Genomic DNA, 26,465 nt, shown 5'->3' with positions numbered 1-26,465 from the left:
GGGCGGGGGCCCGGTGAGTCGCGGTGGGGGCGGCGGGCGCTGGGCCCCGCGGGACGCCCTGGGCCGCTCTGGCCGGGGCAGCGGCGGCCGCGGGTGTCCCGGGTCCCGCTGAGCGCGCTGTCCCGCGTTGCCGGCGCGGCGTGCGGGGTTCCTGGCGCTGACCGTGCTGTCCCGTAGTGCCGGTGTCCGCGGCCGTGGCCGCCCCCCCGGACGGGGCCATGTCCAACGGCGTGTACGTGCCGCCCGCCGCCAACGGCGACGTGAAGCCCGTGGTGTCCACCACGCCGCTCGTGGACTTCCTCATGCAGCTGGAGGACTACACGCCCACGGTACCGACACACAGGGCGGCTGCTGTGGGACGGGACGGGACGGGGCACGGGGCAGGTCCCACGTACTGGGATGCGGGGCGGCTCCTGTGCGGCGGGATACAGGATGTGGAAACGCTCCCGCGGCGCCGTGGAGCTGTTCCAACTCTTCCCTTCCCAGATCCCGGACGCCGTCACAGGGTATTACCTGAACCGGGCAGGGTTTGAGGCCTCGGACCCCCGCATGTGAGTGGCCGCAAGGCGGGGGGAGTCGCAGGAACCCCACAGGGGTCCGGCAGAGGGGCCCACGGACCCCTGCTGCCTCGCCGACACGGTGCCTGTCCCGCAGAATCCGCCTGATCTCGCTGGCGGCACAGAAGTTCATCTCAGACATCGCCAACGACGCGCTGCAGCACTGCAAAATGAAGGGCACGGCCTCGGGCAGCTCCCGCAGCAAGAGCAAGGTGAGGGCACGGAGGGAAGCGGGGCTGAGCCTGCAGCCAGCGGGTGCAGGAACACGGGGTGCAGAAATCCCAGAACCTGCCAGGCTTATGGTGGTCCCTGCAGGTGGGGAGGGGCTGGCGGGGACATGAGGGGAGCATGGAGCTTGTGGGCACACTTTGGTGCCCCCCCACCCCAGCAGTGGCTGCAGCTCTGAGCTTGGGGAGCAGCTGGAGTGAGGGGTCCTGGGGAGCCTCCTAGTGCCATATCTGGGGTTCGGGGGCTCTGCAAGGCCAATGGCATTTGATGCTAGGTGTCTGGGGATGTCTGAGGACGCAGAGCAACAGAACGTGGGGAGCTGGGAATGCCCTAGTGCTGCCCAGCAGCTCCTCTGGGAGTGGGACACGCCTGTCCATGCACCCTGGGGGGTCCCAGAGCCCTGGCTGTCCCTGCTGTGACCGCCTGCCCCGTGTCCCCCAGGACAAGAAGTACACGCTGACCATGGAGGACCTGACACCGGCGCTGGCCGAGTACGGCATCAATGTGAAGAAGCCACATTACTTCACGTAGAGCATGGGGAGCTTGGGCAGTTTGCAGGGGTTGTGTTGGTGCCATTAAACACCTCGCAGGGTTTTGTGGGAAGGCAGCCTTGCTCCTGTCCTGCATCCACAAATGCTGGCCCTGGTCCTCCACATGCTCACCCCCCTCTGCTGGTCACAGGGGGCTCGGTGCTCCCGACAGTGCTGGAGCAGAGTGGGGTTAGGGGACAGGAACTACCCAGCACTCTTCCTCCTCCTTCCTCCCTAAACTGCCCCTTGTCTCCCACAGGGAATACCCTGGGGGCTGCACAGGCAGCACTACAAATGGAGCCAGGGATGGGACCCTGAGCCCACCCCTCCTGCACCAGGCACCTCCCGAGGGGGCCCTGTACCTGTACCCTGCCTGTGCTGGGCACCAGAGGAGTGCTGTGGGTGGTGATTCGTGCTCAGGGCTCTGTGGGCTGCCAGGCAGCACCGTATCAATCCAACCTCACCCTCAGTCCTAGACATCCCCTGTGAGTCCCAGCCCCCCAGTCACTCCAGCCCCCCAGCCACAACCAACCCCCCCCATTCCCCGACTCTGTACCCCAGCAGCTGATTCCATACCAAAAGTTTATTTGGTTGCCAGTGGCCATTGTGGGGCCAGAGGGAAGTGGCCAGTGAAGCGCGAAGCGGGGGCAGTGCTGGGCACCACAGGTGGCCTCTCCTGGCCTGCCCCTTCCCCCCCAGCCTTGGGGGGCTGAGTCCTGGCTTGGGCTTTGGCCAGCAAGGGGGACAGGGGGCCCCACAGCCCCATCCCCCAGCAGCAGGGCCAAGCCACACGCCATGCCCTGGGGTAGGGGGGCTGCACTGGGCTGGGGGCTGCCCAGAGGCTGGGTTAGGGCTGCCCTGGGCGGGGGTCCGGAGCCTGCAGAGCTCCGGCGCAGGCAGTGCCATCTGTACCGTGTGTCCGTGGCTGGCTCAGGGTCAGGGGTGTCCTCTGCTCCCCCTGGCTCGAGGGCTAAAGGCACTTGGGGGTGGCGGGGGGCGCAAGGCAGCACTGGAGGGGGGAGGCGCCTCCTCTCTACTTCTCCTGCATCTTCTCCAGGATGGGCACGATCATGTCGAACTTGGGGCGCTTGGCTGGGTCCTCGTTCATGCAGATCTTCATCAGTTTGCAGATGTGGGGGGAGATGCCAGGGGGGATGGTGGGACGCAGCCCCTCCAGCGCTACCTGCAAGCAAGAAGAGGAGCCAGAGTCAGGACTGGGACCCTGCCCCCAGAGGCAGGGACACCTTCCACCTGCCCAGGTGGTTCCACACCCCCTCCAAGCTGCCCTTAAGCATTTCCAGGGATGGAGCAGCCGAAGTTCTCTGGGCAACCCATGCCAGGGCCTCACCACCCTCAATGGCCAGAACTTCTCCCCTAACTCTGACCCAGATCAGTTCCTCTGCCCCTCCACCCCCTCACCTTCATACCAATCTCCATGTTGGACAGGTCAGCGAAGGGCACCTCACGTGTCACCAGCTCCCACAGCAGCACCGCGAAGCTCCACATGTCAGCCGAGCGCCGGTTGATCTCCTCTGGTTTCTTCTGCAGGGCTGGGGGATGGCTGGGGGCTGAGTGGGACTGGGGGTGAGGGGACCAGTCTGGGAGGGCTGGGAATGGGGCACTCACCTTCGGGGGCCACCCAGGCCGGGGCGTACATCCGCCCTGGGCACTGGAAGGAGAACTTGACGTCGGCCATGCTGATCCGTGCCGTCATGTCCTCATCGATCTGGAGACAGCAGGCGGTCAGTAGGAGCTCCCCTGCCCTGAGAGCCCCCCTGCCCGGGGAGAGGGGCTGTGCCCCACTCACCATGACGCTGCGGCTGTTGAGGTGGTGCCGTGGGATGAGGGGCTCCAGCGTGTGCAGGAAGGCCATGCCCCGCGCGATATCGAAGGCAAACTTCACCGCCTGCATCTGGTCCACCACAAAATCTGGGAAGGGGGTGATGGGGTCAACCCACCCTAAGCCCAGCCAGGGCTGTGGCTGGAGAGGCCCCTGCTGCCTCCAAACACACCATCCCCCAGCACTCACTGGTTCCCTCGTGCAGGACGTTGTACAGGGAGCCGTAGGGCATCCAATGGCTGATGACAATGGGGTGAGGAGCTGGAGGGGCCTGGCAGGCACCCAGCACCGGCAGCACGTTGGGGTGGGAAAAGATCCTGCAAGAGAAGTGCCAGCCCTAAGAACAGGAAGGGGCTGCCTGCACCCACTCACCTGCCCTTTGCCATCACCCAGGGCCTCCCAGCCCTTGGCCACCACCCTGGAGCGTTCCTGGCCCCACAGAGCTGGGAGGCTCCTGCCTGCCCCATACTCTGAGAGCTGCTGCTGGCCCTGAGAAGGTGCTGGAGTGGCCTGGTCAAATGCTGGTGGGGATCCCAGGCACATGCCGGGTGCAGCGCTCACCGCAGCTTTGGGTACTCCTCGTTGAAGTCCCGGCTCTTTCGCGTCGTCCAGTCCCGGATCTTCAGCATTTTGATGACGATGTCATTGCCCTGCCAGCGCCCCTTCCACAGCTGCAGGAGGAGCAGAGACACAGGCACTGTGAAAAGGGTGCAGAGTCCCCAGCACTCCCAGGCCCCTGTGTGGGGCTCTGGAGCCCATGGGACCAAGGGTCCACCATGAGAAGGGAGCCCCTTGAGCTGGGGAGGAGCTCCCTCCAGGAGGGCCAGGACGCAGCGGTGTGCACAGGACAGCGCCCACCCGGGGGTGAGAGGGACCCACCTCTCCCGACTGGTTCTCGTTCAGTTTGTGGCTCAGGCTCAGCTGTTTGAAGTCAATCCCAGCGAGTTTGTTCAGGGTCCCATTCCCTACAGTGGAAGGGGAATGAATGCCTATGGCTGCTGGCTCCAGGAGGCAGTGCCAGCAGGGCACAGGGAACCCATGGCACCCCCCAAGGGACCCCCAGTCCTTACTGGGCCGGGTGCGGGTTGTGCCCTTCCAGAAGGTGTCCTTGTAGGGGATCTTGGTGAGGCTCTGGCCCAGCTTCTCAGCACGCTCTGCAGAGGGGGGGAAGAGGAGGAGGAGGAGGGTGGCACCCAGAGCCTGCTGTGGCTGGCTGGAGGCTGTGTCAGTTGTGGGGTCCTGAGGGACCCTCGTACCTTTCAGGACCTCTCTCAGTGGCGTCTTGGCCTTGTCTGTGGGGGTCTCACCATATTTGTTAGCAATGCTGACCAGGGCCCCACTGCCCACCAGGTCCTGTGGGAACAGGGAGCAAGGACTGTGGTTCGTGATGTCCCCTCAGTCCCACTAGCACCCCGCTCTCCTCCTGCCCGTGCTGCCACTCACCTCAGCCACCTGCTCATGTCCCCAGAAGCAGGCATAGTGCAGCGGTGTGTTCCCGTGCTCATTCACTGCATTGATGTCTGCTTTGAACTGCATCAGCTGGGGACACAGGACAGTCCCTGTGAGCCCAGGACTGTCCCTGCAAGCCCAGGCAAGATCCCCAGACAGCCCTCATCCTCCTTGTGCCTTGCCCTGGGGGATGCAGGGGCAGCACAATGGGAGCTGCAGGGAGGGAGCTGAACTGATGCGGGGCTCAGAGGGATTTGTGAGGAGTGGGGAGTTTGTGAGGAGTGGGGAGCTCAGGGGTGCTGGGGGGATGCCAGGTGTTCCTGACAGGTGACAGGGTAGTGTGTAGGGCTACACAGGGCGTGGGGAGGGGCAGGTGCTGGCACTGGGGACAGGTACCTTCTGCACGATGTCCCGGTGGCCGTGGCTGGCGGCCAGGTGCAGCGGGGTGTCATCGCCGCGGTTCATGACGTTGATGCGGGCCCCGCGCATGATGAGCATGTCCACCACGTTGGAGCGGCCCTCGCGGCAGGCCCAGTGCAGGGGGCTGAACCCATGGTCGTCCCTGCAGGGTGGCACGGGGCTCTGCTCAGCTGTAGCCCCCTGGCCCAGGCATCACTGGCATCATTCTCAAAACACCAGCGGCAGGGACGAAGGGACTGGGTTGAACATCCATCCCACTCCCACCCCCACGAGGGCCCCACCGGCCCAGGCCAAATCCTGTCTCCTCCAAGGCTGAATCACAGCTGGATCCTGTCCCCATCCCCCCACTCCATGACCAAGTAAGGGAGGAGGTGGCAGCCAGGCCTTAAATGGAGATCAGGAACTGGCAAAGGGGCTGCTGCAGCCCCAGCTCCCCTCCAGCCCAGGCTCCCCCCAGTCTCAGCCCCGCTCCAGCCCCCTGCCACAGCAGACCCCATTTGTCACCACCACGACCCTGCAGGCAGGGGCTACCCAGCACAGAACAGTCGTGGCTCCTGAATGGCTGTGAGCACACGCTGAACCCCACGGTCCTGCAGGACCCCTCAAACGGGCTGTGGGGAGCAGACCCCTGGGCACACAGCGTGGCCCCCACAGCTCCCAGCCCAGCGGTTCCAGCCGTGTCCCACATCTGCCACGGTGCTCCCCAGAGAGGGGATGGGGACACAAGGATAAGGTCAGCGGACACAGCCGCCACCACGGGGACAGGGGAGGCAGCCCCAGCCCAGCTGATCCCTGGCTGTGGCCGTGAGGAAGTGGCCAGAGGATGTTTGGCCTCGTGCCTCAGCGATGCGGTAACTTCCTCCAGCGGGGAGGAGCTGCGTCCTGCCATCTGCCCCCTGCCTTTCCACGGAGAGGGAAGGTTTCCCTGGGCGGAAACCAGCGCCCAGCACAGCGCCCAGCCCCGCAGAGCCCGCTCACCCCTGGTTGAGGTCATTCTCGGTGTTGTCCAGCCACAGCCGCACGGCCACCGCGTTGCCCTCCCGGCACTGTGTGAAGATGTCATCCATGGCAGCTGCAGGGGGGGACGTGGGTAAGGACATGGGGACCCCGACCCCCCTGAGTGGGGAGGGCCCTGGAACAGCAATACAGGAGCCTCCTGCCCCATCCCTGATCCCTCCCGCCCCGTCCCTGCAGCTCTCCAGGAAGCCGCAGGCAGGCTGAGGTCTGGGCTGGAGCCGGACCTGCAGCCCAAGGGGAAGATCCCGGGTGACTCCAGCAGGGCTGTGGCCACCCACAGGAAGCCAAGCTGGCACCCCCGGGCTTATCACCAGGCACAGCCGGCCCCTGTGCCCACAGCTCTGGGAGGGAGTGAGGCTGGGGTAGCTCAGCATCCCTGGCATGGGATCCTGCAGCCCCGTGACCCTCCTGACCCACTTGGCTGGGCCTGGCATGGGCCATGCTCAGAAAGGGGGACCCCAAAGCCTCGTGCATGGAGGACCCCATAGACATGGAGGATCCATGGACACCCTAGCTCAGAGCCAGGCACTGAGCTCCCTCCTGCTCCCCATGTCCCCTGAGCCCCCGGCTGCGAGCGTGGGACCTGCTGCCCGGAGGTCTGTGATGCTGAGCAGGGACATGCAGTGAGTCTCGCAGTGTGGGGACAGTCACGCTGAATATGACATACCCGACATGCACTCACTGGGGCTCAAACCTGCTGCTGGAGGATCCCCCTGGACCTGATGCCCACCCAGACACAGCGGGACCCTCACCAGCTGCCAGCACTGCAGCTGTCCCCCAGGACCCTGCCTGCACCCCTTGCCCCAGGCAGCTCCAGAGGGGCGGGATGCAGAACTCGATTTTTGCCAGGGTCTCATACAGCCCAGAACGGCCCCAGCACGCCCACTGCAGCATTGGCCCTGTCCCGGCACCAGAACACCCACACTCCCGGACAATATTTATCCCCCACCCATTTGGGGGCACCTCATGAAAAGGGGTCCCCAGGACACGCCACAGTAGTCCCGGCCCTGTGGGACCTCACACCGCAGTGATGACACCCCATCCTGGCCCCACGCTGTCCCCTGCTCGGCCCGGGACTGTGTCCTCCTGTCACCCACCGGCCCCTACCCAGCCCCGCCGGGGCCAACCGGCCCCAGCCCTGCCCGGATGGCCAAGTGCCCCCTCGGCCTGCTCAGCACCCGGGGTAGGGGACGGGATGTGGAGACACAGTTCTCCGTGTCACCCCAAACCAGCTGCAAGGGCCCCGCTCTGCCCTGCGGCCCCATCAGTCCCTCCCCTTCAGCCCCCAGCCCTCCCCTGTACCCCCAAACCCTTCCCTGCTAACCCAACCCTCCCCTTCAGCCCCCACCCCTCCCCTGCAGCTCCCGGCCCGGCCCCGGCCCTGGCTCCGGCTCCGGCAGGGCTCCGTCCGGCCCTGCCCCAGCTTCGGGTCGCCCGCAGCCGCACTCGCGGCCTCCCCAACCTGTCCCCGCTCGGTGCCGGTGCCGTCCCGCCGTTACCGGGTGCGTGTCCCGGCGGCTCCGCAGGGCGGCGGCTGCGGCGGGCGCGGGACGGCGCGGGGGCTCCGCCCGAGCGGCTCCGCCCCACGGCACCGGGCGGGGCGGGGCCGGGGCCGCAGAGCACGGTCAGGCGGGCTGGACGCGGGGTTACGGGGCGTGCCGAATTGATCGGGAGCGCGGTCACCCGGTCGGGGGCGGAGCGGGCCGGCCGCGGCACCGCCCGTGCAGCCGAGGCTCCCGCCCGGTCCTCCGGGCCGCAAGGAGGGGCTGTTCCCGCGGCGCTCCGGGGCGGGAGCACGTGCGTCCCGGTGCCGACCGAGGGTCCCCGCTCCATGTTCGCGGAGCAGGGCTGGAACGATGCAGCGGAGCCGCTGCCCCGCGGCGCCCCGGAGGGCCCGGGCCGACCGGTAAGCGGGCGATGCGGGGCGGCGGGCCAGGCAGTCCCGGGCGCGGGGTAGTTACCGGCCCCACTCTCCACAGCACCCACGAAAGAGGCGGCTGCCCGGGACCGCTCGGGACGGCGAGGCGGCGCGGAAGCAGCCCCGGAAGCGGAAGAAGGCCGGCGGGCCGCGGGCCGCGGCGGGGGAACTCCCGGCCGGTCCCGACGAGCCCCGGCAGGCTGGGCAGCGGCCGGACACAGGTACCGGGACGGCTCCGGGGCCCGGCGGGCAGGAGGGAGCCGCCTCCGCGCCCTGAGCCCCCTCTCGATGCCCCCAGACGGCCCGGCTGAGCCGGCGGAGCAGTCCGGGAAGCCGGCGGGACTGAGCCGTCGGCAGCGGCGGAACCGGCAGAAGCGGCAGCAGCAGCAGGAGCCGCCGGCGGGGTCGGACGGGGAGCGGGGCTCTGGGCCGGGCCCCCCGGAGCCGCCGGGCCCCGCGGAGGCTGCCCCGGAGCCCCGCTCGGGCCGCTCGGCCGCGCTCCGCGCGCGGATGGAGGAGCGGCTGCTCGGCGCCCGGTTCCGCTATCTGAACCAGCAGCTCTACACCGGCACCAGCCGCGACGCCGCGCGGCTCTTCCGCGCCGACCCCGCCGCTTTCCACCTCTACCACCGGGGCTTCGAGCGGCAGGTGCGGCGCTGGCCCGAGCGCCCGGTGCAGCGCATCGTGCGCTACCTGCGCCGCCGGTGAGCGGGAGGGCGAGGCCTGGGGGAGTATGGACCGGGGGGCCGTGAGCGGTGGGGCTGAACGGAGAGCCGGGGGATGGACCGAGAATGAGCGGTGGGGCCCGGGAGTGATCGGGGGAGCGGAGCGGGGCCAAGGCGCCGCTCTGAGCCCGCCGTCCTGCCCCAGCCCCGCGTCACTCGTGGTGGCGGATTTTGGCTGCGGGGACTGCACGCTGGCCGCCAGCGTCAAGAACCAGGTGCACTGCTTCGACCTGGTGCCGCTGAGCCCGCGGGTCACCGTCTGCGACATGGCCAAGGTACGGGGCAGGGAGGGCGTGCGGGTGGGGGGACCGTGACCCGAGGGTCCCGTGCGGGGGGAAGCACGGCTGTGTCTGCTCGAAAGCTGGGTGTGTGCCTGGGGCACAAGCCTGCGGAGTCCGGGGGTGTGTCCCGGCCCCATCAACATCGCCATCCTCCTCCTCCTGCTCCCGGGGATGTGCAGAGCGGCTTCCAGGCCAAGTCGTCATCCTCCTTCTCCGGGGGTGTCCCGGGGTGGGCAGGTGCCGCTGGCGGCTGAGTCGGTGGACGTGGCCGTGTTCTGCCTGGCGCTGATGGGCACCAACCTGCAGGAGATCCTAGGAGAGGCCAACCGTGTGCTCAAGCTCGGGTAGGCAGAGGTCGTGGGGCAGTGGGGGATTGGGGCAGGGATGCTGAGCAGCGTCCTGGGCGTGCCTGGGCACCCTGCTCAGTGCTCAAGTGACCACAGGGGGACCCTGCTGGTGGCCGAGGTGGCCAGCCGCTTTGAGGACATCCGTGCCTTCCTGAAGGCCATGACGCAGCTGGGCTTCAAGACCGTCTCCAAGGTGTGTGCCTAGGGCTGGGCACTGGGTGCATCAGGAGCCAGGTGCAGGGAAGGGGTCCGGGGCGGGTCTGAGGCCCAGCCTGGCGTGGAGCAGACCAGGGGATGGTGAAAGTAGATGGAGGTGGAAGGGATTGGTCCATGGGGGACTGCAGGTGGGAGAACGGGGGCACACGTACTCACAGGGGTGGAGTCCTGGGGGAAGGCTTGGAGGTCCTGGGGACCGTGGGGGCATGCTGTGGCAGTTTGGGACGCGGGTTGGATGGGGCTGGAGAGGGGATGAGGGGAGCCAGGAGCGCACTGGGATTGCAGTGTGGGGCCTAGAGCTGGATGTGTAGCCCAGGAGGGGCTTGGGGGTCCCAGGGCCTGGAGGAATTGTGGTGTGGGGGTGTTGGGCATTTAGAGGAGCACGCTGGGGGCCAGGGTACTCAGTCCCCACAAGAGCTTTGGAGCCAGGGTCTGGGCACAGTGGGGGTCTGGAAGGAGGCAGGGGGGACCCGGGGTTCGCTGAGGCAGCATTGAGTGGTGCCGGAGGGGTTGGGTGTTCCGGGGCTATGGTGATGATGGGGGCTCCGGGGTGCCGGTAACAGAGTCGGGTATCCCTACGCCCCCAGGATCTCTCCAGCTCCTATTTCTACGTATTGGAGTTCGCCAAGACGGGCCCGGCCCGGCCGGGTCCCGCTCCCGGGCTGCGCCTGCGGCCGTGTCTGTACAAGCGGCGGTGACCGGAGCGCCGGGGTGGGGCGGGGCCAGCGCGGCTGGCTCCGCCCCCGCGCGCAATCACCAATAAAACCGCTGCTTCCTCACAGCTACGTCTGCGCGTGTGGGGGCGGGGCCGCGCCTGCGCGGTGCTGTGGGGCCTGCGCGGCGGCAGCGCCCGGGACCGGTACCGGGATGTCGGGGCCGGGCCCCGCCGGGGCCAAGCTCGACATCAACCGCGCCGGCGTGGCCGAGCTGGAGGGTGCCCTCAGCGGCATCGGCCGCCGCCGTGCCCGCGGTATCGTCCGCAAGAGAGAGGTGCGGGGGGGGAGCGGCGGGGACGGCGCCCCGCGCTGAGCGACCCGGGCCCGGGACCCCGAGGCGGGGGTGGCCGTGGCGGTGTCGGTCCCGGGGTGGAGGCCGTGGGGCGACAGCGCGGTTTCCATGCTGGTAGCTGGGGCAGGTGGGGGGCCGGGATCCCCGAGTCCCGCCCCGAGCCCGCGGGGCCGGGCGAGCGCAGCCGCCCCCGGTGCTGCCGGGCCCCAGCGGGGAACCGGGGGAACGGGACTGGCCCCGCGCCCCGACTGCTTCCGAGCGCCGTCACCGGCGATGGTGGGCCGAGACCCTGCGGCCAGCGGTGCCCCGGCCCGGAGCAGTGGGAGCGGCCCCGCGGGCCCAGCCCGGCGGGCGCGGCAGCGGCGGCGGCAGCTGTGCCCTGATGCTACGGGGATGGGCAGCGCCGCGGCCGGGCGAGGCGGGGCTGGGAGCGCTCGGCGTGTTTGGGGCTCCAAAAGGAGGTAGAGGCGTGGATGTCCAAATGCTGTGAACACGTACGCTTGGGAACACCGGGAGGCGGGAGGGCAGAAACCGGTGATACAAAGGGAGGGCGGTCTGGAGCGGGGCCTGTCCCGGGCGGTGCTGCTGCTGCAGCCCTTCGTGGGGAGCAGCAGCAGCACCGTCAAACGAGCCCTGCCCGGTCAGAAGGGGCGGTCGGGCCCTTCCTGGGCCCGTGGGCTGCACTGGTTGTCTGTCGAGCCCTGCCCAGCGCAGCCCAGCCCTGCCGGGTTCCTCCCATGGCAGGTGCTCCGGGAGCCGTGCAGGGTGATGGGAGGCAGCTGAGCCCAGGTCGGGGCCGGGCCATGCCCACGGGACCGTGGGTGCCCCACTTGTGTGCATCTGCATGTGTCCAGCTGTTCTCCTGCCCTGGAGCTGCAGCCTCGCTCCCCATCCTGCTCATCTCGGGGCACAGTGCTCCTACCCCAGCTGGCAGCTGTGGGTTGCTGCCCACTTTCACAGCGCTGTGACTCTTCCCTGCGGGGCCGCTTGGGCAGGGGGCTCTGGGAGCAGGAGGGATTCTGTTCTGGGCAGGGCTGACTTCCCTCCACGCAGGAGCTGAAGGGCTTCACTTGCTTGGATGACCTGCTGCATGTCAAGGGCATTACCACACGCATCCTGGAGCTCAACAGCCAGCGCATGACGTGCCGGCGGTGCCCCGGCCCCGAGGGGCCCCCACGAGCCAGCCCCACTCCCCTGGGGGACAGTGAGGACCACAGGGCACCTGCGGCACAGGTAGGTGCAGAAGGGTTCCTGCAGCCAGGTGCAAGGACGAGGGAGGAGGTCTGGCTCTGGGGGGGGCTCAGGGGAAGCTCGTGGCTAGCAGACAGACGTGCATCTGGAAGATTCTGGAGGAGCTCGTGGTTGTGGTTGCCCTGCAGCCCCCCAGTGCTGTTGAGTGGAGCCCTTGTGCTGCGGGACCGTGGCTCTCACTGGCAGCCATCCAGCAGCACTCCCAGCCCCTGCCCTGCTCTGGGTCTCCAGCAGGGGACTGGAGGCCTCTCCAAAGCTGGTGCAGAGTCAGCCCCGCTCCCTGCCTTTTCCCTGCTCAGGTGGTGGCTGAAGAGGAGGAAGAAGAGGAGGAGGAGGAGGCACCAGGGCCCTGGGAGCCCGAGCGCCCCTGGAAGGGTACCCCCAGGTCTGGAGCAGACCCTGATGGTTCTGGGGGGCGGGGACCACAGGAGCCCCCCAGGTCCACCAGGGAGGAGGAGGAGGACGATGAAGAGGAGGAGGAGGAAGGGAGCTGCTGCAGCGAGGAGGGGGAAGACAGCAGCAATGTATACCTGTATTACACGCTGGGAGAGCGGTGGATCGACTACCTGCAGCGCACTGGGGACGGGGGGCTGCTGCGGCACCTGCGCCCCAAGGTGCCCGGGGCACCTGTGGGAGGGTAAACGGGGGCTGGGGTTCCATGGTGCCTTGCTGCTGGGGCTGCCGCAGTCCCCCATGCAGACCCCTGCCCATCATGGGAGTCCTTGGTCATAGGGTGGGGGAAGGAGGTGCTACCTTGGTCCCCAGCCCTGGCTGGCCCTGGTGCAGCCCCCCTGCCCTGTGTGGGGATCCTTTGTTGCTGTATGGACCCCGAAGGGAAAAAGCAAGAAAGCAAGAGCAGGTGGGGGTCTGCCCTATAGGTGTGGGCAGTGGGCCTACAGGGGTCAGTTCTGGGTGGGTGGCCTGTAGGGGTCCACAAGGATCATCTGTGGGCAGGGAGTCTGCAGGGGTCTGCCTGAGTTTCTCCAGCCACTCCAACCTGCTGTGTCCCACAGATGAAGCGGAAGTCAGAGAATGGGCCAGATGGCCGGGCCTTGTCCCCCGGGAAGAAGCTGTGCAAGGGCTCTGACTATGGCAGGTGAGGGTCGGGGGGCTCTGTGTGCTGGGGTGACACATAGCTCCTGCTGCCCTCCCCAGGAGGTTGGTGCAGCCACTTGGGTCGAGCAGGGGTTGGCCCAGGTGAGATCCAGCCCTGACCAGTTGCGTATCTCCTGAGCAGGCTGGGCTGCATGGCTGGGCAAGGGGTCGGCAGGGTGGGAGCAAAGAGAAGGGGTCAGTGGGGTGGAGCTCCCACTGGCAGGAACCAGTTCCAAGAGCCTCTGGAGCACTGTGGCCCAGAGCAGTGCTGGCGTGTGCCAGGTGTGCCATGGCCTCACCTGTGCCTGGTGTTTGTCCCAGGACACTGGGTCCCTGTACACCCAGCCCCACGACCACCTTTGGGGACCTGCGCAATGCCAAGGTGGGGCAGGCCCGGCGCCGGTGCATCCCCTCGGTGGCCCCCCCACCTGAGCTACAGGACTGGCTCCGCACTTTCCAGGTATGGCTCACCTGGTGGCTCCAGGCAGCCTGGGTATGAGGGGAGGGAGCTGACCCTGAGGGATCCCCACTATGGGCAGGGGTTGGACCCACAGTGAATTTTCAGTAGTTTTGTTTGTGTGAGGAAACACAGAGGAGGCTTCAGCCCTGGCCAGTTGTGTTGTCACCTGTCACACAGCACCTGTGACCCAACAAACTCCCACCTGCCTCAGGCTCCTGGCCTGGGACAAGAGGCCTGGCTGCCAGGGCTGTGGCTGGGCTAGCTGGGGACACAGAGCCGGGGGTCACTGCGGGTCCCCCTGCAGCGCTGGAGCGGCCCTGAGAAGCTGCTGGCCCTGGATGAGCTCATTGACCGCTGCGAGCCGGCGCAGATCAAGTACATGATGCAGGTCATCGAGCCCCAGTTCCAGCGGGACTTCATCTCCCTGCTGCCCAAGGAGGTGAGTGAAGCCTGGGGACCAGGGGCCTAGCCTGGCCTACCTGACCGCCCCTGGTGACCGCTCTGTGACCTTTATCCCCTCACAGCTGGCCCTGTACGTCTTGTCTTTCCTGGAGCCACGGGACCTGCTCCGTGCTGCCCAGACTTGCCGCTACTGGAGGGTCCTGGCCGAGGACAATCTGCTCTGGAGGGAGAAGTGCCGTGAGGAAGGTGAGGGTCCTCCTGGGTGGGGGCTGGGGGGCCACCCCAGGCTTGACCCAGGTGAGGCACCGCTGTGTTGTCCCCTGCAGGGATTGAGGAGCCCCTACACCTGCGGAAGCGACGCCTGCTCAGCCCCGGGTTCATGTACAGCCCCTGGAAATTCGCCTTCCTGCGGCAGCACCGCATCGACATGAACTGGCGCAGCGGGGAGCTGCGGCCCCCCAAGGTAGGTCTGGGTGTCCCAGCGGGGACAGGCTCTGGGGAGCTGTGGTCCCCAAGGTGAGCCTGCGAGTGCCCCTGCCAGGGGTAGACCCTGGAGAGCTGAGGGGCTGGTGGGGGTCCCTCTGGGGACAGACCCCAGGTCACTGGTATAGGGAAGCTGATACAAGATCTGCCATGGGAGCAGATCCAGCTTGCTCAGAGCAGTGGGGGCAACAGAAATGAGGTCCCCTGGGCCTGGAGAAGGGAGTCCCTTCCTTTGCCCCTCTCCAAGCCCCCATGCAGGCCTGCAGTCAGCCCCAGCACCCAGGGAAGGTGCAGCATCGCAGGGCTCAACTGTGTTCTGTGCAGGGTCCCAGAACCCTGGTGATCTCTCCCTGGGTGTCCCTCCTGCCCCTGGGTAGAGTCCCCACCACCCTTTCTCTTGCTGCTGGGTTCCTGAGCCCCCCACTCCCTGTTCTCCTGTAACCCCTGCCCCTGCAGCAGCTGCCAGACACACCACACACCCCAGCTCTGCTGCCCTGCAGAAGCATCAGAGGCTGCAGGTTGATTTGGAGACCCGCCTGCCTTTCCTCCCCACAGCTCCTGCTGCCTTCCCACTGCTCATTGTGTTGGGGGGTCCTGCTGGCTGGGGAGGCCACACTGCCCCCCACATACTCCTGTACTCCCACAGGTACTGAAGGGCCACGATGACCATGTGATCACCTGCCTGCAGTTCTGTGGGAATCGCATAGTAAGCGGCTCTGATGACAACACGCTTAAAGTGTGGTCAGCTGTCACAGGGGAGGTGAGCATCACTGTCACCAGGGAACTGAGTGTGGCATTGTCATCATCGCCACAGGGGTTTGGGGCAGGGACCATCTCCCTGTGCTGAGCACAGGTGGTGCTACACCCTGACTCCTGGGGTCAGTTTGGGCCCTATATGGCAAGGACAGGGAGTTGTGCTGCTCCTCTGTGCTGTTTCAGGGTGGGGAGGTGTGAGAGGCTCACCTGTCCCTCATGTCCTGTTCCCCACAGTGTGTGCAGACGCTGGTGGGCCACACTGGGGGGGTTTGGTCCTCCCAGATGAGGGACAGCATTGTCATCAGTGGCTCCACTGACCGCACACTCAAGGTGTGGAACGCTGACAGTGGCGAGTGCGTGCACACGCTGTACGGACACACCTCCACCGTGCGCTGCATGCACCTGCACGGCAACAGGTACAGCAGGGGCTACGGCTGCTGCGTCGGGGGATATCCGCGGGGCTCAGCCTTGTTGGCCCCAGGTTGCCCTGGCAGCTGGGCCCCACACAGGTGTCCCCTCACCTGCAGGGTGGTGAGTGGCTCCCGGGATGCCACACTGCGGCTCTGGGACATTGAGACAGGGCAGTGCCTGCACGTGCTGATGGGCCACGTGGCAGCCGTGCGCTGCGTCCAGTATGACGGCAACAAGGTGGTCAGCGGTGCCTACGACTACACGGTCAAGGTGTGGGACCCCGAGAGCGAGAGCTGCACCCACACGCTGCAGGGGCACACCAACCGAGTCTACTCACTGCAGGTACGGCCCTGCATGCGTCCCCTCCTGCTGCTTCCCCCTCTGCAGCTCCCCTGCCCTCCCTGCTCCCTCAGGTACAACCTGCCTTCCTGCTGGCTTGCCCTATCGCTCCCCTGCCTTCCAGTCATGGGCACAAGCTGTGCCCAAGGTTCCACATGTGCTGTAGGGACAAATAGGCTGTGCCTGTGTCATGCAAGGCCCTGTGAGCTTTGCAGGGACATGTGTGTCCTGAAGGGGATGTATCTGCCCTGCAAGGACACATGAACCATGTTTGTGTCCTGCAGGGACAGTCTCTGCCCCCTGACCCCACTTCCCACGCACACATGCTGTGGACATAAACACTATAAACACTCCTCCATGCCCCTTTCCTGGAGCATTTCTACAGCCCAAAAAGCCAAGAGGTGCGTGAGCCTGTCTCATCTGCTGAACTGGGCTCTCTGGTGGTGCTGCTGGAACTGAGGGTGCTGTATCCCAAACCAGGGGCTGCCAGAGCTGTGGGCTGCACCCCAAACCAGGGACACTCCTGTCCCCAATACTGAGCTGGACCCCTTCTCTCTGGCAGTTTGATGGGACACACATCGTGAGCGGGTCTCTGGACACCTCAATCCGCGTGTGGGATGTGGAGAGTGGGAACTGCCTGCACACACTCATGGGGCACCAGTCACTCACCAGCGGCATGGAGCTGCGTGACAACATCCTCGTGTCCGGCAACGCCGACTCCACTGTCAAGATCTGGGACATCAAGACGGGGCAGTGCCTGCAGACGCTGCAGGGTGAGAGGGGGTTCCTCACCCTTGGGGGGCAGCGGGGAGTTCCCCCCACCAGGGCGCTGGGAAGGGGCAGCTCTCTGCCTTGGGGGGTGGGAGGGAGGGAGCTCCTTGCCCTTGGGGCTGTGTCTGGACAGAGTGGTGTGTCCCTGAGGAGCCAGGGCTGGGTGGCTCTGAGGTGCCAGGTGTGGCAGCACCCATGTCACACAGCAGTGGGTGCCCCAGGTGTACCTGGGGCTCACGGGTGCCTCCCCATAGGTCCCAGCAAGCACCAGAGTGCAGTCACCTGCCTGCAGTTCAGCTCCAAGTTCGTGGTGACCAGCTCCGATGACGGGACAGTGAAGCTGTGGGACCTGAAGACAGGGGAGTTTGTGCGAAACCTGGTGGCCCTGGAGAGCGGGGGCTCCGGGGGGGTCGTGTGGCGCATCCGTGCCTCCAACACCAAGCTGGTGTGCGCCGTGGGCAGCCGCAACGGCACCGAGGAGACCAAGCTGCTGGTGCTGGACTTTGACGTGGACCTTAAGTGACCCCGGCCAGCCCGGGGGTCCCGCGGGAGGGGTGGCCCCGGCGCAGGCGCTGGCCCCCGCGGGCAGGACAGAGGGGAGGCCGGCCCGGGCCTTATTTATATGCGCGGGAGTGCCCGGCCGGGCCTGCAGGAGCATGTTTTGTACACGGAATATATTGATTTATTTCTGTACTGGGGCTAGTGCTTACCTGCCCAAAGCCCTGTCCTGGGCCTGCAGCTCATGCTCTCAGCCCAGGGGCTGCAGCGGGGAGAGAAGAGGCCAGGCTCTCCCAAGGACCACGCACACACACGCCCTTAGCTGGGGGGCACTGGCCTGGCAGCACCTGACATCTAGTGCCCTGTCTGAGTGCCTGCTCTGTGCCAGCCAGCTGGAGTGAGAATGTTCAGGGCCCCACAGTGTCCCGGTGATCACAGGGCTCCTAAAGGGAGACGTTTGTCTCACATTTAAGTGCAAGTCCCTGGATTCCCAGTTGTGCCATGGTCTCTCACCAGGGAACAGAGGCCAGGGTTCTGGTTCCCTCCCCACGTGTCACACTAAGCCGTTACTGTGGAGATGTTTTATTGGTACTCACAATCCACTTCCCAGAAATCCACAACCAGGAGGGCTAGGGGGGCCTTCCCCTGTTCCTGTGCCCCCAGCCCTGGTGCCCGGCGCAGCCCAGCCGCTGCTCGGGGCTCCCGGGGCCCGGTGCAGATGCTGCTCCAGCCCGGGGCTCCGGGCAGCAGGGATGCAGCTGCTCCGGCTGGCACGGGGCCGGGCTGCTGCCAGTCGCGTCCGACGGCCGCGGGGAGCTGCGGCCAGCTGCTGCTACGTGCCGGCAGCGGGAGCGCCTTCCGAGGGCTCCGCGGGGCCCGGGGCCGGCTCAGGGGAGGCCGGCAGTCCGGACGGCCCCGCTGGAGCCCCGTGCTCGGCTGCGCGGCGCTGCAGCAGCGCCGGCACCAGCCCCACGTAGGCGCCCATCAGGCGGTGGTTGGCGCGGACCAGCCTGGCGGCGCAGCTGTCCAGGCACGACTCCTGCGGGGGACAGGGGGGTCAGGGGCCACCGGCCTGCGGGCCCCGGCCTGCGGGCCCCGTGCCCCGCTCACCTCGCGGCCCGTGAGCAGCCGGTAGTTGAGGTTGCAGACGCAGTGGCGGAAGCAGAGCTCGGTCATGCGGTTGTAGACCAGCAGGAAGTCCCGCAGCTGGGGAACAGGCGGCGCGGGTCACACCGGGCGGAGCCGGTCCGCGACCCCTGAAACCCACCGCGACTCCCGGCGTGCCCCCCGGCCAGCCCGAGACGCCCGGGTCCCTTCCAGGACCCCACCGCTTCTCCGGAGAACCCGGCACCTCAAGGTCCCACGGCCGGAGCGCCCGGGACACGCCGGGACCCCCCATGAAGGCCTCGCGGGACACGCCGCTGCCCGCCCCCGGCCCAGGCGCTCACGCTGCGGAGCTGCTGCCGGTGCTCGGCCGCCGGGTCCATCCCGGGCCGGGCCGGGCCCGCTCCCTCCGCGCCCGCGGGACCACCCGCCGAACTCCCAGCGACGCCACTTCCGTCCGGCTCAGCGATGACGCCACTTCCGGGCCCTTGACGCCACTTTCGGCGCGTCCGGGCCGAGGCGGAGCGGGAGCGGCGCGGGGGGGCCCGGCGGGGCCGGGGCGCAGGTGGGGCCGGGGGCGGGCCGGGGAGGCCGCACAGGGTGAGCGGCCGCGGGGCCGGTGGGGCCTGGCTGGGAGAGCCCCGGGAGCGGGGCTGGGGCCTCCGCCGCCCGCTCGGGCCGGTTCCGGCAGGAGCGGCCACCGGGGGTTCCCTCGGAGGTCGGTCCCGACCCGGGGCCTTGCCGTGCGTGGCTGCGGAGGGGTCCGTTCCGACACTGCCCCCGTCCCGCCCCGGAGGCTGTGGGACTGCGGGGCCGCTCTCCGGCGAGGATGGCGCTGGGCGGTGACGGCCTCTGCCCGCAGGGCTCGACCCTGGCGCTGGGCCGGGCCCTGTCCCGCCGGGGAGGGGACAGGTCACAGGTAGCGGGTTCTCGGGAGCCCGCCCCGGGCCCCGCCTGCTGTGGAATGTGCCCGGACCGGTCCGGGCGCAGCGGGGCCCCCCCGCTCTCCTGCGGACGTGGCTCCCGGCGCCCTCCTGGCCGGGGCCGTGCTGGGCGCCGCCAGCGCCGCTGTCCCGGAGCAGGGTCGGCGGGGATCCCCGGCGGGGTTTGTGAGAGGGAGCACGGAGTGCGGCCGGGGGGCGGGGGAGCCCGGGAGTCCTGGGCGGGATGGTGTAGGAGCCACGGTGGGGTCGGCGCCTCTGGCATGTGCCACCCTGCGGGTCCGTTCTGGGGACCAGGGGTGTCCGAGGGCGCCGAGCCGGGCTGGGCAGGGGCTGCAGGAGGCCCTGCGCCGGGGGCAGCGTCTGCTCAGCGCCAGCAGCGCCGACGTGGGCCCTCCCTCCACGCTGCAGCCCCCGGCTGTCCCAGCACGGCCTCGCGGTACTGCCGGTGCCCCCGGCCGGGGGTGGTCCTGGCCCCAGCAGCACGGCTGTGTCCTTGCAGGCCCTGAGGATGTCAGACGGGATCCTGAGCAAGGCAGCCACCATGGAGATCCCCATCAGCAGCAACGGGGACACCAGCAGCCTGCCCGAGGATGATGGCCTGGAGCAGGTCTGGGGTCGGGAAGCCCGGGGGGTGTTTGGGGCTGAACCAGGGCTGTGCTGTCTCTGCATCTCAGCCCCCTGTGCTCCTGTGCCCCCCAGGACCTGCAGCAGGTGATGGTGTCGGGACCCAACCTGAACGAGACCAGCATCGTGTCGGGCGGCTATGGGGGCACAGCCGAGGGCATCATCCCCACGGGCACCATCAAAGGTAGCGGGGCTGGCTGGGCAGGGAATGGATCATCGTGGGGCGGAGGGGCTCGGCTCCCCTCAGTGCCCCGACTTATGACACAAGGCTGTGCCATGGCCTAGCCGAGGTGTCTCCTGGGTGGGCTCGGGGTCTGTGCAGGGGTGTGGGGTGTGTACTGAGGCAGAGGAGGGGCTGCTGCCTCAGCTCTGCTCTCCCTGGGCTGGGTTGCTCCCCTGTCACAGGGTGGGGTCTCTGCTGGGAATTTCTGTCCCCGTGGAATTCTCTGCTCTGCTTGAGTCCCTGCTCTGCTGGAGGATCCCAGGTCTGTCCTGGTCCCCGTGCAGCGGGAGCTCTGGAGTGTGCTGGGGATGAGGGGGCAGGCAGGGGGCCCACACCCCACTGACTCCTTGCTGTCCCAGTCAGACTGGTCCAGAGTGGGGCCAGCTGGGCTCTACACCCTGGGAGACCTGGCACCACCGTCCTTGTTCCATGCAGACCTCTCCCTGAGGGTTCCCCCAGGGCTGGAGGAAGGTCCGTGTGGGCAGAGAGGACGAGTGCACGTGTGTGTGCTTCCCTGGAGCACTGCCACTGCTGGCCTTGTGTCTCTGTGTCCCGGCGTCCCCATGACACCAGGCCTGCCCAGCCCTCGGGGTGCAGGCATTCCTGCACAGGGGCCGGAGGTGGGGGGTTCCTGGGCTGGGGGAGTCGCTCTGTGTGGCTGCAGCCATGTCTCTGGGTTCCAACGCTCACCTGCTGCCGTCGCTCTCCCGCTGCCGCCCGCCCGCGCACTCGTCCCTGTCCCTTGCCCCCATCCCCTTTGCCTTGGCTATCCCACTGTCCTGTGCCCCTGTCCTGTCCTGCCCCACCCTGCTCGGCCCCTGCAGCCCCCCCATTTCCAGGCTCTCTTGTCCATCCTCACCCCCCCCGAGGACCATCGGTGCCCCCCAGCGCGCCCGCTGCCCGTAGGATGGCCCGCCCGGCCGCGCCTCCCGCAGGTACTGCGCCCCTCACTCCACCTCGGGCGTCCCATGGGTCTGGGGACCCCGGGCCTCCCGGGGGACATTGGTAAGAGCCCCCGTGGCGGCTGTGTCATGGCCAGAGCCTGGTGCTGGTGCTGATCCTTGTGCTGGGACAGAGGACAGCACTGATGGGCCCCGGGGGCTCAGAGGTGGGTCCTGGCCAGGGGGGCTCACTCTGCCCCTGAGCCACCTGAGGGCCAGAGCCTGGTGCTGGTGCTGATCCTTGTGCTGGGACAGAGGACAGCACTGATGGGCCCCGGGGGCTCAGAGGTGGGTCCTGGCCAGGGGGCTCACTCTGCCCCTGACTCCCAGTGCTGCTGGGCAGTGTTCCCCCTGTGTCCAGCCTGGTGGGGGTAGTCAGCAGGATGAAGCAGGGCTTGGTGCAAGCAGATATGGCTGGGCTGGGGTCTGTGCCCCTGTGTGGGACCCTCAGGGGGCTGGGCAGGAGCAGGGTCCTCACCAGGTGCTGTCTGAGCCAGTGCTGGGCATATGCCCAGAGCTGAGCAAGCTGCTGTGGAAACAGCAGCTCCAGGACAACGGCTCTGGAGCCTGGGGCTGCCCAGTCCCTATGGCTGCTGCTCTCCTGGAGCTGGTGCCAGGTTCCTATCCCTGTCCCTGTGCCAGGCCCCGGGCTGCACCCACCACCCCCCGGACCCCCAGCTGGTGGAGAGGAGGTCGTGCGTGGCATTGCCGTTGAGAAGTTTGACATTGTCAAGAAGTGGGGGATCAACACCTACAAGGTGAGGGGCCACCAGCGGCCTTCCTGCCCCCCTCCCAAAGCAGCTGCTCTGGCAGGGGTTTGGGGGACTGACACATGCCTTGGGGGCCCCCGGTGTCCCCTGCTGCAGTGCACCAAGCAGCTGCTCTCGGAGCGCTTCGGCCGGGGGTCGCGCACGGTGGACCTGGAGCTGGAGACCCAGATCGAGCTGCTGCGGGAGACCAAGCGCAAGTACGAGAGCGTCCTGCACCTGGCACGGGCACTCACGGCCCACCTCTACAGCCTCGTACAGACCCAGCACGCCCTGGGCGATGCTTTCGCTGACCTCAGCCAGAAATCCCCTGAGCTCCAGGTGTGCCAGGGCTAGGGGGACACTGGGGTGAGGGCAGGGACACCTGGGCACCAGGGCTGGGGGAGGATGGGGAGCACCAGGACTTGGAGGGGACACCTGGACATAAAGGCTGGGAGGGCAGGGGTAGCTGGGGCTTGACACTGGGGTTGTGGGGGTCAGGACCTGGGGAGTCACACTTGGACACCAGGGCGGGAACACGATCTGCACAAGAGTGGATGTTGTGCTGGTGCTGGGCTTGGTGGTGCTGCCTCATGGTTGGCCTCGGTGGTCTCAGGGGGCTTTTCCCCCAGCACCCTTGATGGAGGGGAGTGGGGATGTGATCCATGGCCACTCACCTGTGCCCCCATCCCTCTGTCCCCAGGAGGAGTTTGGGTACAACGCGGAGACGCAGAAGCTGCTGTGCAAGAACGGGGAGACGCTGCTGGGCGCCGTCAACTTCTTTGTGTCCAGCATCAACACGCTGGTCAACAAGACCATGGAGGACACGCTCATGACAGTCAAGCAGTACGAGACGGCCAGGTGGGACAGGGAGCCAGGCGGGCTCAGGGCTCCTGGGGAGCTCTGGGGGCGGGTCAGTGATGCCGGGGATGCTGTGCAGGTTGGAGTACGACGCGTACCGCACGGACCTGGAGGAGCTGAGCATGGGCCCGCGCGATGCCGGCGCTGTCAGCCGCCTGGACGCGGCCCAGAGCCAGTTCCAGAGCCACAAGGACAAGTACGAGAAGCTGCGGGCAGACGTGGCCATCAAGCTCAAATTCTTGGAGGAGAACAAGGTGCGTACAGGGATGGGAGGTGTAGGGTGGGGATGGGGGGCACAGGAATGGGAGATGGAAGACAGAGGTGGGGCATGGAGAGGTGTGGGGCACATGAGGAGGGGGGGTTCGGGATAGGGATGAGGGGGAGCTGCAGGGATAGGAGGCACAGGGATGGGGTCCATGCAGGGATTTGACAGCCATGTTGAATTTGTCACTCAAGGACACGAATTGGGTGGAACGGGCAGTGCAGAGAGGGAGTGGTGGCAGTCGAGGCGGGTCTCAGAGGGCTTTCCAACCCCTTTTCTGTGCTGCTGGGGTGGGCTCAGGCCCCCCCAGTCACGATCCCCTCCCTCCTCAGATCAAGGTGATGCACAAGCAACTGCTGCTGTTCCACAACGCCATCTCTGCGTACTTTGCTGGGAACCAGCAGCAGCTTGAGCAGACCCTCAAGCAGTTCAACATCAAGCTCAAGACCCCCGGCGCCGAGAAGCCCTCCTGGCTGGAGGAGCAGTGAGCCCCCTGTGCCCCCCTGGATGGAGGAGCACACATGGACCTCAGTTGTGGCCGGGGGCTCGTGGGGGCCACAGCCCAGGCCTGGTCTTGGATGGGGGGGGCCACCAGGTGTGGGGAGCTGCCAGTGGGCTGGGTCCCCCCTCATCCCACAGCCTCTCCTCAGGGCAGGGCACAGCAGCTCCTCAGCACAGACCCCACATAGCAGACAGCTGGAGCCCCCCTGCCCCTGACACTCCTAAGGGGGCTCGCTGGGCTGCTGCCCCCAGACACCCCACTCACCTTGGGGTGAGCCAGGACCTTCCACTGTCCCCCCTCTGCCTCCCCGGGGCAGGATGAGGGTGCACCCCTCCCAGGCCCACTGCCAGGTTCCACCCAGGGAGCCCCCTGCCCTGTGGCACAGTGGAGCTGGGTGGGGGCAGCACTGGAACAGCCGGGCCCCCCCTGTGTCGGGGACGGGCTGTGGGGCCTCCCCACTGCACCTGGCACCCAGGGGGGCTCCCGCTCTGCCCGCCGCTGCCAGGGACACCCTGGCCCCCTCCAGGCTGGTCACAGTGTTTCCAGCCTGGCCGATCATGCACTCCTGATTCACAGGGGGCTGCACCCCCCAAAGACCCCCCTGCTTCCCCAGGGCTGTGGCATCCTGGGCTGGGCTGGTGAGGGGTCCCTGTGCCCTGCTGCTAGTGGCAGGGGGGAGTCGCTGGCCAGTCACAGGTCCCCTGGAACCCTGGGAGAGGATGGGGGGCTCCAAGCAGGGACCAAACGTCAGTGGCGGCACAGGGGGTGCACGTGTGTCCATGCATGTCCGTGTGCGGGCACAGGCATGTCCCGGGCCTGGGGCACCTGTGCTGCACATGGGGGGCTGGGGTCCCGGCCAGGGTCCACCCCGACCCCATGAGGGGCCCCCCCGCCTACCCCCGCACTTGGGCACTTTCTCCTGAGACAAAACTGTTGGTTTTTCTTGCTCATTAATTTAACTGATAATTTAATGTCGGGATCCGACTTCCCCCTGCCCGCCCTGGTGATGGTCTGACCCCCCAACCCCTGACTTCTGTAAAACCCCGAATAAATGGACAGATCAGTGTGTGCTGAGCTACAGTGGGGCAAGGAGGGGCTGCACCCCACGGGCTGGGGCTGCCAGGGTGGGTGGCAGACGGGGGCACAAGCCCCACAGCGGTGAGGACTCTGATGGAGCCCTAGGGCAAGGGGGACTGGCTGGTACCTGTGGGGGCCCCAGGCTTGGAAGGGGAATGAGCTGGAGCACAGGAGAGATGGCTCTGGGGGGCTTGGGGGGACCCTGCTCACTTGTGTCTGGCGAGGGGAGCCACCCCTTGCTCCAGCATGAACCAGGACAGGTGGGAGTAAATGGGGACAGGATGGGGGGCACCGCAGGGGGAAGCTGGGTGGGATCAGCCTGGGGCTCCTGGCACCATCACCACTGTCCCACTGGTGGCACTGGGAGCTCAGGAATCAGGATAGATTCCCCTTCCCCAGGCCAGGCACTGGGGCCAGTGCCCTCCTCTGTCGCCCTTCAACCTATTCCTACTCTGGTTGCTGCTCCCCTGGGCTCCTGGACACCCCCCAGGACACTCACTGGCCCCTGGGACACTGCCTTCAGAAGATTCCCAATGCCCCTGAACCTTCCTCCGGGACACCCTCTCCTTCTGCCCCGGCCCCCTGAACACTGAAACCCTCCCATGGGGCCCTGCCACTCCCCAGACATGGGGATGGATGGATGGATGGATGGATGGATGGATGGATGGATGATGGATGGAGCCCGCGTGATCCTCCTGTGCTGCAGGAATCCCAGCACCTGATGCCCGCTGTGCTGTGGGTGCCCATGGGACACGCTGAGCCTCAGCACCTTCTGCTGCTTCTGTTGGTGCCTGGCTGGGAGTGGAAGGTCCTGGGGTGGGTCCCGTGTCCCAGGGCAGGAACCCCCTATCACCCTCATCATCATCCTTGCTCCTGGGCACTGTGATGGCTGCGGAACCTTCCAGACACTGAGGCCAAGGTGGAGGGTCAGGGGACCATGCTGGGGCCCCCCATGTAGATTGGGACAGATTTATTGGGGGGCTGGTTTATGGCAGAGCTTTGGCTCCATCCTGGAGCTGATGGGTCTCCCTGATGGGTCACCAAATGTGCTGGGCCGGGTCAGCATCTTCCTGTCCCTATGGCCATGGCCCTCTCCAGCAGGGGTCTGGCTGGGGATAGAGCCACCTCCTCTGCACCCCTGGAGCTCCAGCTCTGCCAGGATGCCCTGTCCAAGAGCGCCTGCTCGCTGCCCCCTCGCCTCACCCAAAGGAGGCAGCCAGGAGCTGCTGGAATTCCCGGGAAGCTGCAGCAGGTGGGCTCGATGCCATGTCCTGAACGGGGTGGGGCCCCTGCCCTGGAGGTGGAGGGGCACCAGCTGAGGGGGTGATGGTGATGAGGGGGGGTCCCACGCAGAGGAGGAGCTGTGGCAGCTGGCGGGTGTGAAGAAGTGTGGGCTCCCTGCAAACTGAGGGGCTGGGCGGGCCTGCTGGGATCTGGTTTTACTCCTATCCCCCCCTCTATAAACCCCTTTGTACCCCGCCTGCACTTCCTTTATACCACCCCTCTGTAATCCCTATTTAACCCGTCTTTTTACCTGTGCATCCCCTTCGCTCCCCTTTATATCCACCTGTTTGCCTTGACCTTCCCGTTATTCCGCCTTTATCCCCCTTTTATATTCTTCCTATTTCCCAATTTATACCACCCGTCACCCCACGCTCGGTAACCCCCCGCCCCGCCATGCCCCCACCCACCAGTGTATGCCCACATTCTCCAGTGCTGTCCCCCCTCCAATTTGGGGTCAGCCCCCCCAAATTCGGGGTCGGGATGTGGTTGCCGTGGCAACAGCCGGGTACCCCTGGATGCGCGGCGCCCCCCCCAGCTGCAGAGCCACAGCCCAGGCGAGACCACTGACGTTGGAGGGGGGGCTGAGGGGTCACTTTAAGCACTTTCCCACCGGACTCTCCCCACCAGCCCCCCAGTCGGGGGCGGCAACGCGTCCTGCGGCGACGCCTCGCCGCCGCGAGTGGGGTGTCCTCGGGGGCGGGTTCCGTGGAACGGGGAGGCGGTGGCGTGTTCCGCCTCCCCCCGCGGAGCGCGCTTGGTGCCGCCCGGCCCGGCCGCCTCCCTGTCGCATCCCGGGCCGGGGCCGAGGATGCGCCGTGGGGTCCCGCGGCGCGCGCGGGAGCGAGGAGGGGGCTGCGGGGGGGGTGAGTGCGGCGGGCCCGGGGGCGGCGGGGGC

At 67.2% G+C, this 26,465-nt stretch overlaps 7 protein-coding genes across 13 annotated transcripts in view; 5 read left to right on the top strand and 2 right to left on the bottom strand.

The window, feature by feature from the left end:
* The window catches only part of TAF10 (TATA-box binding protein associated factor 10), a 1,759-nt gene extending 371 nt beyond the window's left edge, over positions 1 to 1,388 (top strand). The window contains 4 exon segments of the mRNA XM_041470359.1: positions 106 to 329; positions 487 to 551; positions 655 to 769; positions 1,227 to 1,388. Coding sequence (XP_041326293.1) covers positions 106 to 329; positions 487 to 551; positions 655 to 769; positions 1,227 to 1,316 — 494 coding nt within the window. The 3' untranslated portion in view covers positions 1,317 to 1,388.
* Positions 1,389 to 1,883: 495 nt separating this feature from the next.
* Positions 1,884 to 7,608, bottom strand: ILK (integrin linked kinase). 4 transcript variants are annotated; one of them, XM_041470351.1, is made up of 13 exons: positions 7,504 to 7,608; positions 6,003 to 6,096; positions 5,001 to 5,166; positions 4,599 to 4,694; positions 4,412 to 4,508; positions 4,226 to 4,309; positions 4,035 to 4,120; positions 3,717 to 3,826; positions 3,345 to 3,472; positions 3,123 to 3,244; positions 2,942 to 3,041; positions 2,735 to 2,865; positions 1,884 to 2,498 (listed from the first exon to the last, which is right to left on the bottom strand). In XM_041470351.1, the coding sequence occupies exons 2-13, from the start codon at positions 6,089 to 6,091 to the stop codon at positions 2,349 to 2,351; spliced, it is 1,359 nt and encodes a 452-aa protein (XP_041326285.1). In that variant the 5' UTR covers positions 6,092 to 6,096; positions 7,504 to 7,608; the 3' UTR covers positions 1,884 to 2,348. The 4 variants fall into 4 exon arrangements, with proteins under 4 accessions (XP_041326285.1, XP_041326286.1, XP_041326284.1 ...); XM_041470352.1 differs by having other exon boundaries at positions 7,541 to 7,594; XM_041470350.1 differs by lacking the exon at positions 7,504 to 7,608 and having other exon boundaries at positions 6,003 to 6,371.
* Positions 7,188 to 10,307, top strand: RRP8 (ribosomal RNA processing 8). Its single transcript, XM_041470324.1, has 8 exons — positions 7,188 to 7,224; positions 7,403 to 7,947; positions 8,021 to 8,180; positions 8,258 to 8,663; positions 8,830 to 8,959; positions 9,203 to 9,309; positions 9,409 to 9,505; positions 10,116 to 10,307. The coding sequence occupies exons 1-8, from the start codon at positions 7,188 to 7,190 to the stop codon at positions 10,224 to 10,226; spliced, it is 1,593 nt and encodes a 530-aa protein (XP_041326258.1). The 3' UTR covers positions 10,227 to 10,307.
* Positions 10,308 to 10,375: 68 nt separating this feature from the next.
* Positions 10,376 to 17,195, top strand: LOC121355143 (F-box/WD repeat-containing protein 7-like). 2 transcript variants are annotated; one of them, XM_041470347.1, is made up of 12 exons: positions 10,376 to 11,769; positions 12,087 to 12,401; positions 12,801 to 12,883; positions 13,204 to 13,342; positions 13,647 to 13,781; positions 13,867 to 13,990; positions 14,071 to 14,207; positions 14,874 to 14,987; positions 15,218 to 15,399; positions 15,511 to 15,736; positions 16,296 to 16,506; positions 16,759 to 17,195. In XM_041470347.1, the coding sequence occupies exons 1-12, from the start codon at positions 11,674 to 11,676 to the stop codon at positions 17,025 to 17,027; spliced, it is 2,031 nt and encodes a 676-aa protein (XP_041326281.1). In that variant the 5' UTR covers positions 10,376 to 11,673; the 3' UTR covers positions 17,028 to 17,195. The 2 variants fall into 2 exon arrangements, with proteins under 2 accessions (XP_041326281.1, XP_041326282.1); XM_041470348.1 differs by lacking the exon at positions 10,376 to 11,769 and having other exon boundaries at positions 12,297 to 12,424.
* A 373-nt stretch (positions 17,196 to 17,568) lies between these two features.
* On the bottom strand, positions 17,569 to 18,604 carry TIMM10B (translocase of inner mitochondrial membrane 10B). Its single transcript, XM_041470358.1, has 3 exons — positions 18,451 to 18,604; positions 18,113 to 18,208; positions 17,569 to 18,041 (listed from the first exon to the last, which is right to left on the bottom strand). Exons 1-3 carry the CDS (start codon positions 18,487 to 18,489, stop codon positions 17,835 to 17,837), a joined length of 342 nt encoding a protein of 113 aa, XP_041326292.1. The 5' UTR covers positions 18,490 to 18,604; the 3' UTR covers positions 17,569 to 17,834.
* On the top strand, positions 18,550 to 24,275 carry ARFIP2 (ADP ribosylation factor interacting protein 2). 3 transcript variants are annotated; one of them, XM_041470354.1, is made up of 9 exons: positions 18,550 to 18,671; positions 19,550 to 19,657; positions 19,750 to 19,858; positions 20,722 to 20,832; positions 21,481 to 21,596; positions 21,705 to 21,926; positions 22,288 to 22,445; positions 22,525 to 22,699; positions 23,040 to 24,275. In XM_041470354.1, exons 2-9 carry the CDS (start codon positions 19,559 to 19,561, stop codon positions 23,193 to 23,195), a joined length of 1,146 nt encoding a protein of 381 aa, XP_041326288.1. In that variant the 5' UTR covers positions 18,550 to 18,671; positions 19,550 to 19,558; the 3' UTR covers positions 23,196 to 24,275. The 3 variants fall into 3 exon arrangements, with proteins under 3 accessions (XP_041326288.1, XP_041326291.1, XP_041326290.1); XM_041470356.1 differs by having other exon boundaries at positions 18,666 to 18,706; XM_041470357.1 differs by lacking the exon at positions 20,722 to 20,832.
* A 2,009-nt stretch (positions 24,276 to 26,284) lies between these two features.
* The window catches only part of TRIM3 (tripartite motif containing 3), an 8,327-nt gene continuing 8,146 nt past the window's right edge, over positions 26,285 to 26,465 (top strand). Inside the window, exon 1 of the mRNA XM_041470343.1 lies at positions 26,285 to 26,433. The gene's annotated coding sequence lies outside the window, so the exon portion shown is untranslated. The remainder of the gene's footprint in view (positions 26,434 to 26,465) is intronic.

Source organism: Pyrgilauda ruficollis, unplaced genomic scaffold, assembly GCF_017590135.1.
Source record: "Pyrgilauda ruficollis isolate IOZ18807 unplaced genomic scaffold, ASM1759013v1 scaffold244, whole genome shotgun sequence".
Taxonomy (NCBI): Eukaryota; Metazoa; Chordata; class Aves; order Passeriformes; family Passeridae; genus Pyrgilauda; species Pyrgilauda ruficollis.
This window is presented reverse-complemented; position numbering and strand designations above follow the sequence as displayed.